Source organism: Pelecanus crispus, chromosome 2 (genome assembly GCF_030463565.1).
Source record: "Pelecanus crispus isolate bPelCri1 chromosome 2, bPelCri1.pri, whole genome shotgun sequence".
In the NCBI taxonomy this organism is placed as follows: domain Eukaryota; kingdom Metazoa; phylum Chordata; class Aves; order Pelecaniformes; family Pelecanidae; genus Pelecanus; species Pelecanus crispus.
In genome coordinates, this window is record NC_134644.1 from 28,157,861 (window position 1) to 28,176,844 (window position 18,984).

The following is an 18,984-nucleotide window of genomic DNA, read 5'->3' on the forward strand; positions in this document are numbered from 1 at the left end:
TGGAATAGTACATTGCGCCCATGCTTCAGTCTCATTAAAACTAGTGAATTAGGTTTGTCAACCTATGTACCTCATGTCTTTATTTTCGGTCCCTGCTGTCTTGATTCCGTACGCGTAATAATTAGTTTTCAGCATTTGCAGCGTACGTCCTCAGGCTATTTTCTGGATATTTATGCAATTAGTTTAATGAACTTTGCTTAGGAGTTGCTATGCGATTAACAGTCATTACCTTCTCGGATTGCCAATTTGACAAATCACCGAGCGACTTCACGTTCCGCAATTAAGTCGTCTTATTCGCCGCACAGCGCCAAAACATTTTTGCGGCGAACCCACCCGGCTACCAACCAACAAAGGCACGCCGGCTGCGGCTGTGCTCCCGGGGGGAGCCACCGGCGCCCTCCGCCCCCGCCAGCCGCCGCCGGAACGGGCGATGCTCGCAGCGGCGCTGGGCGCCTGCCCGGCTTCGCTTCCTCGCACCTCGCCCCTCCGCCCAGGCCGCGGCGATCGGCTCCGCGGCGCGGGAGGCGGGAACTCGCCGGGGCTCCAGCGGGAGCGGGTTGCCGGCGCGCCCGCTGCCACACGCACCCCGCAGGTTCCCCGCAGCGGGCGGCAGCGGGGCTTTCCCTGCTCGGGCCGGCGCCGGCGCCCCGGGGCCCCGTCCCTGCGCGGCGCCGGCGGGCGCGCTGCCCTCCTCCGACACGGGCGGGGGTCAGGCCGCAAGCGAGCCTTCCCGGCGGGGGGAGCCGGCGGGGCCGGGCGCTGGCACCGCGGCGGAGCGGCGCGGGCGAGACCGCCGCCCGGGCGCGGAGGCGGCGTGGCCGCGGCCGGGCCCGGCCTCCGCCGCTCGGCGGTAACCGCCCGGGGCCGGACTGCAGCGGGAGCGCGGCTCGCCGCCTCCCCCGCCCCCGCGGCGGAGCGAACCACTGCGGCCCGCCGAGGAGGTGAGGCACCTGTCAGCCGCCGGCGGCGGCGGCGGCGGGCGGCCCCGCGGCGGGCGGCGGCGGCGGCTCGGGGCGCGTCCCGCGGCGGGGGCGCGGCGGCCGCGGCGCGGCGGAGGGGCGGGCGGCGGGCGGGAGCGCGGCTGCGGCGGGGCGCGGCGGCTCCCCTCCCCCGCGCTGCCGCCGCGGGTGTGCGCGCGGAGCCGCCTCGGTGCCCCGGCCGCCCCAGCCGCCGCCGCCGCCGCCGCCGCTTGCAATGGCGTTGAGGCGCCGCGGCGGTTGCTGCCTCCCGTCAGGCGGGCGGCGGCAGCGGCCGTTCTGCGCTGAGGCGGCGAGGCGCCGCGGGCCGGAGGAGGAGCGGGGGCAGCGCTGAGGCGGGAGGCCGGCGGAGCCCGCCGCGGCTCTCGGCTGGGTAAGGCGGCGTGCGCGCTCGGCGGGAGAGGCGCCGGGCTCGGCGGGGGAGCAGCCCTGGCACCGGGCTTTTGTTTTCCCGGGGCCCGGCCGCGCGGGGGCGGCTGCCCGGGCTCTGCCCCGCCGCAAGGTGCTGCCGCCCGGGGCCCCGCGCCTCCGGCACGGCACGGCACGGCACGGCACGGCACGGCCGCCCGCCGCAGGGGCTCCGGCGCTGTCCCCTCGGGCTGAGTTCATCGCCTGCTGCCAGAGCGGCAGGCGCGGCGGCTCTCGCCGGCAGCTGCTGCCCTGTGGCCTTTTGCCATCGCCCCCGGCTCGGGCAGCGGCGGCGGGACCGGGGCGGGGGGACGGGCGCGCCTCTCCCGCCGCGGCGGCGGGGCTGGCGGCGCTGGTACGAGCAGCGGGTGGTGCAGCCCCCAAAATGAGGCGTCCCCGGCGCGGCAGGGCGCGGGCTGGCGGAGCGAGGGCTGGGGGGGAGGAGGAGGAGGAGGAGGACTGGACGGGAAGGGAGAGGGCTCTGGCTCCCGGTGAGCCCTGTGCCGGGGCCGGGGGCGGCCGCCGAGGCCGGGGAGCTCCGGCACTGCGGCCCCTGCGAGCCCCCGGGCCGGGGCTGGGAGCGGGTCCAGCCCCTGGCTCCGTTTCTGCAGCTCCTCCCGAGGCACCTCCAGGCTCTTCCAGGCGCTAAAACCGCTGCCTGTGACAAGGGGCAACTTTCTCGAGCTGGATTGCGCTTTCCTTACCACGCCAACCGAGGATGTTAACTTCGGGTGCAGTTTTTCATATTCCCCCGAGCTGCTGCTCAGTTTTGCCTTTCTCAGTGTATTATGTTTGATGGTATTTCCACCATTGCGTTTCTCTGAGAGAGCAAGGCTTGCCTTGCGATGAAGGAGAACCATCCTGTTTGCGTGCATTACTTTATAGTTAGACGCAAGTAACTCACAGGTTTGATATTTGGGATTTTTTTAATTCTGTTTTTTAGAAAAGTTTCATAACGCAGACGTAGCGCTGTTTTTCTTGTCGCGTTGCCTTTCCTTTGCGTGCATGTTTGTGGCATGATACAATACTTCGTGAACGGTAAGATGCGATAATCCATTCTTTCACTGTGAAATGATATTACAGACTGCAAATTATCCAACAGTCAGTTTGAAAAAGTTTGTAATGGCGAGTTTTCGTGTGTCTGTGCGGTGTTAGGTTGTATTTTTTTCCTGTAACACGTCAAATAACGGTACATGGAAATTGTGGCTTAGATTTAAAGAAGTGCGAGTACCTGACGTGATTCAGAAAACCCTCCTTTCTATTGCAGGTTAAATCAGCCAGTGTTCTCGAGAGTCCTCGGTTGTGCTGCTTTGTCAGAATTGACCCCATGCGTTTAGATATTTGCCTCCAGCCCTTCTCTTGGGTACGGCCCTGCTGAAGGGCAGTGCCTCCTGAGAAAAACACTCCTCAAGCAGAATCTCAGCCGTGACAGACTACTGAGAACGGTACCGCAGAAACTATGTAAGCGGGTTTTGCGCTCCTGGAGTAAACATGATGAAAACGGAGTCTTCAGGAGAAAGATCAACCCTCCGAAGTGCCTCTCCTCACAGGAATGCTTACAGAACTGAGTTCCAGGCGCTGAAAAGCACCTTTGACAAACCGAAATCAGATGGAGACCAAAAAACGAAAGAGGAAGGAGAGGCCTCGCAGAGCAGGGGAAGGAAATATGGCTCAAATGTCAATCGGATTAAGAACTTATTTATGCAGATGGGCATGGAGCCCAGTGAAAGTGCTGGAGTTACCCCTAAAACCAGGGGGAAGGGTGGCCCTCCATCACCTCAAAGACGAATTAGGCCCAAAGAATTTGTAGAAAAAGCGGATGGTTCAATTGTAAAATTGGAATCGTCCGTCTCAGAAAGGATTAGTAGATTTGATACTATCCACGATGGTCCTTCCTATTCCAAGTTTACTGAAACTCGGAAGATGTTTGAGCGAAATGCTCATGAAACGGGACATTCCAATCGCTATTCCCCAAAGAAAGAGAAAGTCGTTTCCAATGAGCTTCCAGATGAATGGTGCAGCTCGAAGTCTCACAGAGGCAGCACTGATTCGCTGGACAGTCTTAGCCCAAGGACAGAGACCGTCTCTCCAACTGTGAGTCAGCTCAGCGCAGTTTTTGAAAACACTGACTCACACAGCGTAATCGTCGTAGAAAAATCGGAGAACAATGAAGAGTACTCTGTGACTGGCCACTATCCGCTAAACCTCTCCTCTACTGTTGCAAATATCTCCTCCCCAGTTGCAAACCTTGAGGGCTTCAGTCCTCTGAAAGATACCAGCACGTGGTCTCCGCCAGCCAAACAGAGTACAGGCTTGATGTCTGCTGAGAACTCTCAGCAGAATAGCGCGCCTTCAGCACTGAGACAGAAGGCGTCCACAGGCACTTCGGCAGGTTCGAGAACAGCTGAAGAAATAAAGAAGAGTACAGAGGCAAATGCTGATTCTGTTGAGAGCTCCGCAGCGAGTCAACAGGATTTGGTCAGCGTGCTTGACAGCGAAAGATCTGTGGACGGCTGTGCTAGGAGTAAGTCAAAAACAGAGGCAGAAGTTTTGTTGCAACAAAAGGAAGGGTCAGAGCATGCAGAGGGTATCTTTGATAGACCCGAAGCTGCAGAAGTACCAAGAAATGTAGCTTCAGGTGGTGATTTTGCCACAGATGCCGTTTCAGACGCTACTGAGTCCCATTATGATGAAGCAAGTGAAAAAGAAGTGCATGAAGATGTGAATAATTTTCAGAGTTCCCACGTGTACATGCACTCTGACTACAATGTATATCGGGTACGATCGAGATATAATTCTGACTGGGGAGAGACAGGTACAGAACAGGATGATCAGGATGACAGCGATGAAAATAACTGTTATGAACCTGATATGGACTATTCTGAAATTAATGGATTGCCAGATGAAGATGAAATCCCAGCCAACAGAAAAATACAGTTTAGCCGTGCTCCAATTAAGGTAAAGTTTCCTATGTTCTTTTTCTGCGGTTTGGTTCGTTTTCAAATGCAACTTTGTTTGAAGTAGATTTTGACGGCTGATCTTGGCTCTGAAAAGGTTGCAGAGGATCTTTCAATACACATTTTTATTACAGTCAGCCAGCGAGCATAATCATAAATGAACTAAGGAGGCTGAGTTCTGATGAGCTTGTGTCATTTCCTAGACTACTTGATGGCTGACCAAACCAGCAGAAATTGAGAATGACAGCTGGGTTTGTGAAGCTTGAGAATTTTAACATGCATGTTTTGATTTATATGACTGAACTGTAATCACATGGTGAAATGCAGAAGTGGGTATTTGGTGGCCTTTGTGCTGCTTGGTTTTTTTCATTCGAAATCACAGCTTCTTTAGATCGGATGGCTTTTCTTCAGCTCTCATCAGATGTTCTTTAAAGTCCCTGTATTTAAACACCATGTCATAAAATACAGTGTGATTCTGTCTCAGGAGAGGACTGCTAATATTCTGCATCTGAATTAGTATCATCTTTTCTAGTAGCATCTTCACTTTTGAAAAACTTTGTTAAATATTAATACACATATATCTAGGATATCTCAATGCTACAGAAAGGCCGAAGTCAGTTGATTGAAATACCTGATGAAGGGTTGGTTTCTTGCAGAGCGTTTTTGGTTTGTTTTTAAGTACTTTGAAATTACAGCTAAGAATGTTGTTTCAAGTATTTTCAGTTCAGGAAGGAATAGCTAGTCATGTTTTGTTTTACCAGCTTTTCACGGCTGAGTCTCAGCGTTAAGTATGAAGTATTTTACTTCCGAGTTGCTTTTAATGCACGTAGTCTCAAATGGACACTTCAAAACAGTACTAATCTTTTCCAGAAATGGCTCTTGAAAGAGCCATATATGGTGGAGTACTTGATATCTCAACATTTTTTAAATTAACAATCTGTAATTGTAATTAAGTGTATCTTCATTGTGTGAGTTTAGTAATGAAAATTATTACATCAACAAACAGAAGTTTTGCTGTCAAGCTTGAAGTAATGTGACTTACAAAATCTGCGTTTACACCACCCGTGCTTTAAGTTAGGGTAAGATGTATATTTGTATTAGGATGTTTTAATCTGAATGAAGCAACCAGGTTTTCACATCTGTTTATTGGGGGGTGGAGGGAGGGGAACTGCCTTGTGTTCTTCATGCTTCTAAAAGACCATTTTTTACACTGAAAGAAAATATTCTGAGCCAAGATAATGGAATTTTTTGTTTTGTTTTGTTAGTATTTTATTCAGGCTTGTGTCATGGACCAAAAATTCTCACAGTGTTTGTGCTCCCTCTACATTATTCCCATAATTAAGTTAGCTGGTTTTCTTTAATTTTTTTTGGAGGTGAACTAGAGAAAACCTCTATTCCAAAGGGTTAAGAATGTTGTCCCCCCCTCCGCCACCTTCCCCCTCAGGCTGTACTAACAGACAAGATGATGTTCTCTCTTCTGAAAGATCTACCAATTATGTGCAGAGTTTGTGTTACCATGTTTGTTATGGTTCCAACAGATAAGGATTCAGAAAATGATTACACTTGATTCTTTTCTTGAGATGGCTGGATTTTCTCCTGTTTCTGTTTTGAAAGAGCTAACAGTGACATTATTACTTCAGTGTATTGCTGTCATCTGTCTGAATCATGCTGTCATGCCAAGTGCTGTAAGAGTGTTCTCTCAATTATTTAGTTATAAATTTTTTCTTTTCTTCTCAAGATTTTCATGTGACGTTCATTTCAGCTTACTGTTATCAAGTAATAATAACAGTCCATCAGGAAGATGCTCTAAAAGTCATTTGTGTAGATAATGAAAGAGTGCATTTGTAATGGTTTTCAGCATAAAGCACTCTTAACAAGCTTATCCAAAGTAAAAGACTTGTTGCTTTAATTATTTTAACATCTTCATTGTAGATAGGAAGAAAACAGAATAAAGGCTGCATTGAGAGAGAAGAGTGTAGGAGAGACTGGGAGGTTTGGGAGATCCCCGTGTGACTGGTTTTTGTCCCGGGTGCCTTCAGTGCATGCAGTCCGTCAGTCATGTGGGGAAACAGAAGTGAGACCATGTGGAAGGCTTGCACTAAGAGGAAGAAGTGCAGCGAAAGTTGTGGAAAATTAGAAGCTGCTTCTCGAGCCTTCCTGCTTTTTCTCTGCAGCGCTTTGTAATTTCCTCGGCGGCGTCAAGCAGCGTAAGCCGGGGCGCGCTGCCAGCTGCATCAGGTCACTGCGCGGCCACGCCGCTGCGGGCAGGGACCCGGGAAGGGCAGCTGGAGAATCCCGATGGGTCCCTGGGGGCTCGCAGGTCTTTGGGCTCCTGTGCTGCCTCTCTGACAGCACTGCCAATTCGGCGTGCTGCTAGGAGGTCGTGAACCGGCTCTGGCCAGCGGTTTCTGCCCAGCAGATAGGTACTGACGAACAGTGCAGAGGGCAAGGGGCACTTGTGTTCTGTCCCCTCGCACGGTGCTAGCAGACGAATTTACCCAATCGCTCACTTCACCTGTGCGTTACGTGGGGATGATGCCTGCTGGCTGAATAGGCAGCACCTATATAAGAATTTTTCTGTTCTTGGCAATTTTGTGTGTTAGTGGGCATAACTGGTTTCACTAATACTTTCCTGAACGTCACCTCATGCATAGCGTAACTGAGAGGAAAATACAAAGCAATGTGGGAGTATTTTCTGAACTGCTGAAGACTGATTTGTCTTCACTAAAATGAAGCAATTTGTACTTAACTACTCTGCTAGCCAGTGGTGTGAAAAGCCCAACCCAAACTCTAGACATTTAGTGCTGATTTCACAGTATCAGACCTCCGCTCTCCTCCTACAGGTGAGCTCTGAAGTAAACAAAATTGGCATTTGAATGTGTATCCTGTGAAATGAGTGGGTAGTTATTGCCATAAAGTTGTTACTTGAAGGTCTCAACAGGTTTAGATAAACGTCTGAACTATTTTTCCAAGGGATTTTTCAGGTAGACATGTAAGAAGTAAATGGGAAGAGTGCTGAGACTGAAGAGCAAAGAGATTTCAGTTACCACCAAGGGGAATCCTTTCTGTCTCTTTAGGGGAAATGTGGACTATGAGAAGTAATGAAGTATAGGCAGAAGGATTAATAAATAAAATCTTACTCCTCAAACTGATAAAGACTGAATTCTGCTCATCTTCCAAGCAGGAAAAAAAAAAACCCAACAAACCAGCTATTGAGAAACTCACTATGAAGAGAAGAATTCAAGTCAACAGGTGCAGGAAATTCTGCTCTGCTACAGGCTATAATTTCACTGTCAGAGATCCCATGCTCCATGGCCCATTTACTCTGCTCTAGGATTATGAGATATGCTTGCTGATCTCATCTCTGTTGAAAGTCCCTTTAGCAGTAGGTGGCTGCCCAGGGGCCATTGCAGGCTTGGAGAATTTCTGGGTATTTGGAGTGTGGCATCACTGACGTGAGCAGTTGTGCGTGTTTGTGGGAGCTTAAATCAGCCTGGCACCGTTCAATAAAAATAGCCTAAAAGTGAGTGTGTTGCTGAACAAGGGATGTGCACGTTGATACAGCAGTTGATATGAGTGTTCATACAGCGATATAGAGGCTTTCATCAGCAGTGGCCCGTTCTTGTGTTGAGGTATTGTGTTTCTGCTCAGGGATAGAACTGAAACTCTCCGAGGCAAGTGTAAGAGGTGAAAAAGTTAAGTAAATGTGGTGAGGAAAAAAATACCCTGGTTTTGCCAGGGATACTTTTCTACACAAAAAAAGCAGAAAGTCTGTGTTTTATTGGCCTTTCGTTGAGTTTTGCAGGGTTTCCTGAGGGTTTGGTTATATGCCGCTTCCCAAACATTGCGGGCTAACTGGACGAGGTTTGCCAGTAGTGCAAAATTCATTAGCTCATGTCTTTCCACGCTGTGGCAAATGGAAATGTATTGATTGCCCAATTCATAGTCCTTTTTGAGCCATGCTTCCTCCATCCTGGATAGAATTAGGATGGAAGAGTAACGTTCACCTCTTCTCCTCTCTCCAAGTCCAGAATGTCTGGTACCTTGATAGCTGATGGCTGCATCTTCAGTTAGTGCCCTATTTCTGGCACCAGGTTCACATTAAACCATTTAAAGCTGTTGGCAGCAATTGGTATCTCCTGCTGAGCCTCCTTTTGCAACTTTCGGCTCTGCTGACTTTGCCCTACCGGACTGAGGGGTTGGAGAGGGTTGAGTAGTATGTGATCAGACCGTATGGCAGACAGCAGGTAACTTGTGGTGCAGTGAGGGGTTTTAGCCCAAGCTGCTGCTGCAGTTTTCAGGGTTCCGTAAAGCTTCTTTAAGGTGCGGTGGTGGTGAAGGCACCTCTCTGCAGACCTCCATGAGTTTTGGGGTAGGCAGGAGAGAGGGTAGCAGGAATGGAAGGGATACAGCAAATGGCTCTTCCATGCTTCAGCTATTTCCATACAAAGGGATTATGATCACTAGTACCCGTGCCTCCATATGTTCTTCCTCTTTTTTGTCGTGCAGCATGACTGAATCTTACACCCTACAGTGTTTCAGTTTTCCACATCGTGTTTTATTGTCGTGGATTTTGTGCTTCTCTCTCTCTCTCTGAGCATTTGAAGAGGTTTTACAAGAAGTGCTGTGACTGTAGTTTAGTGTAAAATATAAATGACATCTGTATTTATCAGTTGTTTGGAAATTTCTTATGAACTATATAGTGCTTTTTCATACTAAAAATCAGTTAAAGGAGCAAGTCTTTCTTTTAGTTATGCCCCGTTTCTCTCACTAAAATGTATTCAGGAATGTAAATAGTGGCGAAGAAAGAATCTGAAACAATCTGACCCTGTAGTTACTTTCAAAACTCTAATAATATTATTATTCTTTGTCTGGTAAGCATCAAAATAAAGTATGCTGGAAACATTTTCAAGTTTTAGTGTTGAAAAAGAAAGTATTTCTTTGCCTGCTTCAGTGTTGAGTATGGTGTTTACCTGTTGAACTATTTTGGATCATAGAAGTTGTAAGTGAAGGATACCCATCCACAAGCACTGTACAGTCCCTGGCTCTGAACTTGCTGACGCTTCTATTTGTGTTTTACTTAAGTGAATACGGAGTAGGATTTAGATGACCTCCAGATCTCCCTTCTGTGCTTAGTGAGCATATGATTCCATAAATAAAGTAGTCCCAGTGGATGTTAGGACACTTGTTGAAGGCCGATGTGGAAGACAGGACTTGGAGAAAGATCCTGAGGGTGTATTAGATCTAAAATTATTACAGAATCTGAGAAATTCATCCACTTTTGAATGGGTTAATTAAGAAACCTTACCAATAAATAAAGATGTGTAGCTTCATTCTGAAATCACTGAAAGAATATTTTCCTTTCCTTAAAATTGGTTCTCTACTCTAGCTCCTGTGTCTATACTTTGTTTACAACATTAGGAGTGGATGGTAGTTTTGGCTAAAGCATGAAACTAAATACCAAGTAGGCTTAGGCTCTGTCTCCTGTAATGTTGAATAAATCACTGAACCTTTATGCTGGTATTTGAATTCTGTAAAATGGGCAGCAAATTGGTTATTAATTTCATTAATCTTGACTTGTGAAGTAGTTTGAGATGCTGAGCTATTTCTTGGGTAGCTTGAAACGTGTATTCTGCTGCATAAAAAAACCTTATACTTTTTTCAGGTATTACGAAGTATGGGAAATTCTACAGACTTAAGTAGTAATAAAATGTGTCGTACTGCAAGGATTGTGATGCTAAATTTGATTATTTGTAAAAGTTAATGATGTAAAATCAGGTTCTTTCTTCTGGTGGTAGGATATATAGAGCATTTCTGGGACCTAGTCTTTTATTTCAGTTACCTTTGTTATGAAGGGCAGAACCTTTTCTGTATATTTGTCAGGGAAAGGAATGAGAAGTAAGTATTAAGGATTCAAAGACTGGGTGCTCTTAGATAAAGAACGACAGTGAACAGATAAAGCATTCCAGAACAAGTTGCTATTTTGGTTATTAAAAGGTAAGTCTGTTCTACGTGGTTGTCTCGTACATGAAGTGTATTACTGAGTTGGAATTGCATACTTTCACTGGATGAGTCTTTCACACATGGTAATTCCAGATGCAAAAGAGTTTTCTTGTATTAAGTACACATGGAATTATTGGAATACAGTAGATGGAATAAAGTTATTTGCCTGCCACAATATGCTGTGGAGACTTTTAACTCTTGTATAGGTCATAATTTCACTACTAATTCTAGGGGCCAGTTATTCCTGGATGCAATGTTCACACACAGTTATTGAACTAAAAAGAAATAATGTTGCTTTAAACTGGATTTTATAAGCATTGAGGACATTCTAGAAGAGCTGTTTGTAGAAACTGAGTTTGGATTGAATAATTGGCATCAGAGGTTTACGCGGTTTCTATTGAAAGGGGTTTCCAATTAAAGGTTTTGAATTTCAAAAATGCAGACTGAGAAACTGTAGGGAAATGGTTTGAAATTAGTTGAACCAAAGAGCTAAGGGAGCTAATGCTGGGGTTCTTGGAACCTCTTTGATTCAGAATTAGAAAAAGTGCATAGGATTTGCATCCCAAGAAAAAGCAGACTACATGAGCAGAATAACTGCAGACCTAATCAGAAGAAAAGCCAGCCAAAGAGAATATCAGGAGCTAGCCAAGAACTTGCAAGGAGTGGCAAAAGTGGTTGTTCAAAAATTGAAGACTGTCATAGAGTTCAGAAGTCTTAAAGTGTAAATAAGATGCTGCCAGAAGTCAAGCTGAGTTTGACCTTGTAAAGGAAAATAATCTAGGTAGTAAAAAGCTATTTATCCACTAAAAATGAAACAAGAAAGGAAGTTGGGTGTTACGCAGTGAGCGTGAGGTTACGATTAGAGCTGTCACCCCCAGTTTCTGTTAATATTTTGCCTTCATTTTTGGTGCAGTTGGTCATGTTGAACATGGAGTTGGGATTAAGAGTGAAATGAACATATACAGGTGGAAACTCCTATAGTGGAAATTCTTGTAGTGAAATGAAGATGAAACCTAGCAGTTCCTACTGCTCAGGTTTGTAGGGGGCTGGTTGAAAGAAGTTGTATTTTAGAAAGTCTTGTAGCAAACATTTCAAAACAAACACAACACTATCAAAATAGAGATGGTGTTTAACTGCAGAAGAGCAAATGCAGTAGCTATTTTTCAGAAAGTAGAGAAGAGGTGGTTCTGGCAGCTTGAAATTTATTAATCTGTCTTTTTTTTTTTTTTTTCCTATAAAGCAATAGAAAAAAACTTTTAAAAGAATCAAAGGCAAGGAGGCAAATGGAAAAGTGAAATACATGTACATGGATTTATGAGAGGTAGCATATGCCAGACTAAATTAGTGTCTGCCTTTGATAAGATAGAACCCTTGTTAAAAATTTCAGTAGTTCTGTCTCAGAAAGTTGGAGCATGCTAACACTTGCTTTTGATGGAAGGAGGGGAAGCCTTATCGTTGCATAGGATTACAGTAAAATACAGGTGACTGGGAGGACTTGAGTAGTGGGGATGGATTGATGAGCTAAGAATTTTCACTGTAAAGTAGTGACTCATTTGTAGGGGATGATGGCTAAGGAGAAAGCCACTCTGTGACTCGCTCGCGCAGAATGACAGCAGTAACCCGCGGTGTGATGCAGCTGTGAGGAAGGGAAATGGCATTCTAGATACATGAAGCAAAATATTTTGGTAGCGGTAGGGAATTGTGAGTGTCATTTTCTGACTCGCTAAGGAAACTTCATCTGGAATACGTCTGGTGGATTCTGCTTAAGGCGAGTGAGTTTGCAGGAAAAGATGCAGCAACTTCCTGCTCTTAATCTGTCTTTTTCTTGGTTAATTCTATCATAAAACAGAGGGCTTTAGAAATTTATCTTGCTCGGTGAGGGATGACAAAGCCCGAAAAAGAGCATAATTGCATCTGGTGTTTTCATAAAGAAAAAGCACTTGAAGGCTAAGGGGCAGCGTTCCACTTTTAAGGTGGAATTGAGCATTTTCCAACTAAGATTGAGGAATTGTAATAGCAGGCAATGACACAGGCAATTTCCTTCTCTTTTCCTATGTTCCTAACAGACTACTGTATTGTCTAACAGTGTCTATTAATTCTGTTAGGAGTTGGAATTTCCTTCAGCGCTGTTGAACTTGCAGGCCACAAATAATCTATTAAAAAAAGTACCTGACATTCCTGTAGTTAAATAGCACAAAACAACAGCTGTTACTCTGTGGTGTCTTTTTTTACATAGAAAGTGTTCTAGTGAGAGCAGAAGCTAATTTTACTCTCTAGAGTTGATTCAAGAGACCTGTCGGATCCCTCGGATATTTCCATATGATAAAGTCAGTGGAAGGTGTGAATGCAGAATTTATCTCTGAGACCCGTTTGCCTTGTGTTATTACATATGCAGCTGCACTTCGTAGTCTATGCACATCTGTAACTTTTTACGTTCCTCTCTGCAGTTTCCATCTGCCTTAATATTCAGTGCGCAGTCTCAAGGGCATAAGATGCTGGTTCATATTGAAAGGGTATCTTTTAATATTCAGACTATGCTGCATGTAGACCTGGTGCCTTTTATTTGATAAAATACCTGTATTTCAAATTTACCATTCACATTATTTGTTTAAAAGCAATAAGCTATAGAGGCTTTTAAAAGTCATACTATCAAACTCCTGTCTAATTCATCTACATCATGGCTTTTATGATAAAAAATAAATACCGAGGTTTTATCCAGCTTGTAATCGTCTTTACATCTTTATAAGCTTGCAGTCATCTTCAAGATGGACTCTGACATATTTAGATTCTGTAGATATGTAGATTCTGACTTATTTAAATATTTACCTGTTAGCTCTGCCTTCTTAGAAGTCCAAAGATACCTGTTCATTAGCGTTGACTTGGGTGATTGTCCAGTAGATTTTATTGTGCATGGACTGCTTAAACAAAATACTCAGAGTATTTTAATACTGTATTTTTTCACAAGGGCAAACCAGAGAGAACTCATGAATCTAGAGATTTAGAGCACTCTTGAAAAAGCTGGTAATTTACAAGTGTGGCAAAGTGCACTAATGCAAACAAGAATGTTTCAGTATGGTGTTTGGGAGCATGAGACTACCAGACCATGTAGCTCTTCATTCCTCTTTGCTCAGCCTTTTTCTTTGAAGTACTTGGTCATTTTTATCTCCTCTCTATTGATCTGGGAGGTTGACTAAAAACTTCCACCTTGATGTTTTGCACATTTCTTTCATGTTGGTTTTTAAGATGGGAGGAGGGAAATACCATTAAACAGAGGGGTTTTTTTCTTTTCTTTTTCCCCTTCTCTCTGTGTGGCTAGTAAAGCAATTTCCAACCTTAACAGCTGTAGATCCAAAATAACTGCTAAGACTTACTGTGGTTTATTACAAGTGCATGACATAGTCATTACCAGTAAGTCTTGACCATTAAAAAGGGGAAGTTATGCTTGACCAACCTCATAACCATCAACAGCGAAATGACTGGCTTGATAGATGAGGAGAGAGCAATTGATCTTGTTTGCATCCACTGCAGTAAGGCTTTTGACATAACATCCTCATAGCGAAGCTGATGAAGCAGGGGCTGGATGAGCAGACAGCGAGGTGGATTGAAAACTGGCTGAAATAAGAAGTGGGCAGACGGGAGCCTCATGAAGTTCAGCAAAGGGAAATGCAAAGTCCCGCACCTGGGGAGGAAAAGCCCCGTGCAGCAGTGTATGCTGGGGGGCCACCCGCCTGGAAAGCAGCTTGGCAGAAGAGGACCTTGGGTCCTGGTGGACACCAAGTTGAACATGAGCCAGCAATGTGCCCTTGTAGCAAGGAAGCCTAATGGTATCCTGGGCTGTGTTTGGACGAGTGTTACCAGCAGGCCAGCGGAGGTGATCCTTCCTCTCTACTCGGCACTGGTGAGGCCACACCTGGAGTGCTTGTTCCTGTTCTGGGCTCCCCAGTACAAGAGACTGGAGAGAGTCCAGTGAAGGCCCATGAAGATGAAGAAGGGTCTGGAGCATCTGCTCTATGAGGAAAGGCTGAGGGAGCTGGGACTGTTTAGTCTAGAGAAGAGAAGGCTCAGGGGGATCTTATTAATGTATATAAATACCTGAAGGGAGCGTGCAGAGAAGATGCCCAATGACAGAACCAGAGCTAGTGGGCACAAACTGAAACACAGGAGGTTCCCTCTGAACATCAGGAAACACTTTTTCCCTGTGAGGGTGTCTGAGCACTGGCACAGGTTGCCCAGAGAGGTTTCGGAGACTCCATCCTTGGAGATAACTGAAAAGCTGTCTGGACATGGTCCTGGGCAACCAGTTCCAGGTGGCTCTGCTTGAGCAGGGGGGTTGGTCCAGATGACCTCCATAGGTCCCTTCCAACCTCAACCATGCTGTGGTTCTGTGGCTTCATATAAATCGGAAAAAAATCATTTTCCTGATAGTAAACTTTGCCAAAGGAAGCAGCTAAATTGCATCCAAGATGAATTATTTTAATTTTATTATTTGTAAAATATACTAAGTGACCTGTCATATTATCTGTCAAATTATGAGTGCATGGTTTTGCAAATCCAAAGGTGATGCAGAAGCTCCAATACGTTTTCCCTGATTACAACAGTTAACTTTGTTTAAATATATATGAATATTTTAATGAGAGCTCATTGAATACAGCTTGAATTATTACCTGTAATGACAGTGGAGTGAGGTCAAATAAATATTTCTGGGATGTAGAGGCTTTTTTATGTGTTTTCCTTCCCTTAAAATACATAAACATTTAGTTAGGGAAGTCCTGGGTTGTTTATGAGTTGTCATGAAGTTCTATCCCTTCTTTTTCAATGACTATAATTTAGATTTAATTGTTAATTAAAACCTGAGTATTAAATATTGTATGATAAGGCAGACGGTGCTTCATTGTAAAACGTGGTCATGATACTGAATTTTCCTGGACTTGTACAATTATGAAGTATCTAGAAGATGCAGCACTTTGCCGCTTTGCAAGAAAAGCACAGGGAAGAACTGCAGCTCTGTTGACTTGAGGGTACCTTTGCGATTTGGTAACAGTGTGGCACCTTAGTTGGTGATACGAGTTGGATGACTTTTTTCTTGTGTATGTACATCTATTACCCCTAACTTAGTGAAACATATTTTAAGGATTGATAATAGCTTTTTAATGTTTCCTGTTAATGAGAACCTAGACCCACCACTATCAATCAAAATAACTATCTAAGAAAGGATTTTAAAGGAGTTTTTTGGTCCATATTTTGTTATATTATAGTATGAGCAGATTGACCTAACTTTATGAGTAGCATTTAGCAATGCCAAAAGATTTTGGGGAAATGTTTAATATTGGGGAAGTATTTATGATCAAGAGAAGAAATTAAGAACAGCCTGTACAAAAATAAAACTGTTGAGGGGTGGTGTTCATTTGCAGCAGAGGCAAAGCCCACTAGTATTTTGCATACAGCAGTAGCCGAAGTCTGTATTGCTGTCTCTCTCCTGTAGCTGGGTAAGCCCTGGTCGGAACAGGAATGTGAGCTGAACGCTCCAAAGCTCTGGTCAGACTGGTAAATAATTCCACACTGTGCTGTGCACCTTCAGTGCAATCTCAAAATTATTCACTTTCTAAAAGGTACCGAGCTGCTAACGTTATGTGGTTTATCTATGAAATCCTTCCGATAATGATGGGAGAGAGGCATTTTGCTGATTTCGTAAAGCTCAAGAACTTCCAGAAGAGAGACCTATGTGTATTGCTGAAGAAGACCAACAGCAATTTATAAAACATGAGAGAGATTGGTGGGAAGTTTTTTTGAGTAGCACTTTGAATAAATGGATTAAAACAAGAAGACAGCGAGTAGCATGAAGTAAATTGTTCTTCACTCTTTTGGCTTAAAACTGGATCTGTTAAAACAGGCTTCCTGTGCCCATATATAACTTTTATTTATTTTACTTTCCTAGTCCAGAGGCTCGCTTGTGTCTCTAAGCCCTGGAGAACCCCTGTAGTTAATCCATGCCATTAAGAACCACCCGTTTCTCAGCTTGAGGAAGCTGGATTTAGCTTCCAGCAGCACAGTGATGAGACCCACGGGGGCTTGGCCGGGGGGTGGCGGGGCGGTGGGGGTCTCCCTCCCCAGCCGGGTGATGGGGCGGGAGCGCGGGATGAGCCGGGGCCTCGTCGGCAGCCAGCACCCCGCCCTGGTCAAGCCAGTGCAGCTGGTACATGGTAGCACTGCACTTGCGGCATTTAGGATTCAAAGAAGCCCTAGGACAGGTTTGTGGCCTTTTTCTAAGAGCTAACTGCTTGCTACTGCATCAGTAGTCCCGCAGTATAGCATTATTGGAAATACGCAACTGAACCCTTTCTTCGCCATGTTGCCTCAGTTGACTTCCTGATGTTGTCTGAGCATTGTAGTCTGCCTTGTAGACTTTTTAAAAATGTAGTTTCTGGTGTCTTCTCTTTTTTTTTTCCCCCTGTATTGATTCTGCATGTTTGCCAGGCTGCAGTTAGTTTTGTTGATGGCCTAGGACATAATTTCCTTTTTTTATCCTCAGTTTTCTTCTTTTCTAGGGCTACACACTTGACATTTTGCATTACATTATAAAATAGCAAAAAAAACCCCCAAACCCCAAACAGAAGCTTCTTTTTAAATTGTCAGTTTATGAACATTTGTCATTGTTTTATGTAGAGCATATTCAACACTCAGAAGACTGAAGAATTTACTGTAGTGCTTTTTTTTTTTAACGGAGTTTATTTTCTTACAGCATTATCTGTGGTTGTTTTATTTTGCTTATTGTATTTTGTTATTTGAAATAAGTAAATAATGTTTGAAATGTATAGCTTCATATCCATAGAGGCTCTGTAAATGCTGTTCATTCTCTGGTTGTTCTTGTTCTCTGCACAGAAAACTCTATCTGATCTCACACTTTGCTTTTAATAGCTTGCAGCTTCATTGTGTGAGACAACAAAATCTAGATGTGCCATATGTTCCACTGCAGTTTTCCTTAAACCTGTGGCTGACACCTGAGAGGAGAGGAAGCATCTTCTTGGGGCTGTGTTGTGTGGAGTATCTGCTTCACTTGGCCAACTTACAGGTGGATCTGCTGCCATCCTTTTTTAGAACATACGCACCTAGAAAAGAAAGAATTAGAGAACAAATTTATTTGTGTATGCAGATACTTGACTAATAAAATGTTGTAGCGGTAATTTATCAAAAGGCTTTGAAAGATAAATTTTTGTCTTAAAAACTCCGTGATTTATTCTTTGATGATAAACATAATGCTTCCAGGGGTGTGGGGCTTGCTTTAACTGCAAGAATTTTTGCAGTGTGAGGTAAACCTGGCAGGAGGGTGTAGCAAAAATGTCTGTTAAGGGTAAGCATGGCGTGACTTCTTTCTGGTATAAGGTATTTTTTGTTCTCTTTTAAACAAGAGTGGTACTATAGTCATGAAACACTAGATCAAATTCTTTGTCTTTTGTTTGCACTGGAATTCCAAGATACAACATCACTTGGTGACTTGCTGAATAATAGTTGTCTTTTAATGATGGGCTTGGATTACTTTACTCTGAAAATGAAAGTCAGAATTTTATCTTTTGTCTCACTATCTGAAAAAACACCAGCAGCAGAGGAAAAGGAGGAGTACCTCTCATCCCCCTTTTAGGGGGCATGTTACTAAGTTTCTAAAGTGGAAAAAAATACAATTGTAGAATAAATTGCATTTAAAATGTATTCGGTGCAGACGTCAGTGTTACTCTCAGAAATAAGATATTTTTGGGATTCCCTGACATTTTGCAGCCCTTTGTCATGCTACCATCGTGAACTTGATCAATAAATTAGCTCAGTAGTAGTGATAGCAGATTTCCAGGAATTGCACCACTGGCTCTGATTCAGTTCACTGAGCCTGCGTGCAAGAATTCCTGATGGCACATGATGGGGTATCAAAGCGAACCATACTGTACTCTACTATGCAAACTACACTGTACAAGATTGGCAGATGACAGTGCTGGAAACTGTCATTACAACACCACCGAGTCACGTGTCATCTTCTGCACCATTTGGTTAGCACATAGGGAATAGAAAATAAGGTATCAGCATGCACTAATAACAGGGCAGCTGGACAGATGTGATGATGGCAATGACCGGAAGAAGTGCACAGATACTTATTTCTCTGCTCTTACGCCGCATTTGGCAGTGAGAAACAGAGCGGGCATCAGGAGAGCTGCAAAGCCGGCAGGCAGCGCTTCCTTTCCTCATGGGGGTGTGGCAGCAAGGAAGCTCAAGGGAAGCAAATTTGAATGGGAAAGTCTGAAATGTACAAGACTCGAGGGAGGTATAATACAGCAAAATGAGGTGGCACTTAATGTTAAACAGCTTGTCAAATTGAGATGACTTAGGGGAGTTTTTCTTAAAGATAGAAGGATAATTGTGACCGCTAAAAGCTGAGGGGAAACCTCTGCATGAATTGCCAGTGCACTTGCCACCTCTGCTAAAAGCCTAGCAATGAGATTGTAGGGTATTTTTTAGCTAAGATAATAACATCCACATCATGGAATAGAGGATTTTCAACTGGGGTTTTTTTCAGTGTTATCACAGCACTGTGGAAGTTTAACGTGGACATGTCTGCAGAACTGCTTCAGTGACTTAGCAGTATTTTACCTATTTTA

The 18,984-nt window shown here is 44.7% G+C and overlaps 1 protein-coding gene across 4 annotated transcripts in view; it reads left to right on the top strand.

The window, feature by feature from the left end:
- Positions 1–2,869: 2,869 nt before the first annotated feature.
- The window catches only part of PPP1R9A (protein phosphatase 1 regulatory subunit 9A), a 144,786-nt gene continuing 128,671 nt past the window's right edge, over positions 2,870–18,984 (top strand). For all 4 annotated transcript variants that reach the window (XM_075705199.1, XM_075705200.1, XM_075705201.1 and 1 more), the window contains exon 1: positions 2,870–4,343. In XM_075705199.1, coding sequence (XP_075561314.1) covers positions 2,877–4,343 — 1,467 coding nt within the window. In that variant the 5' untranslated portion in view covers positions 2,870–2,876. The remainder of the gene's footprint in view (positions 4,344–18,984) is intronic.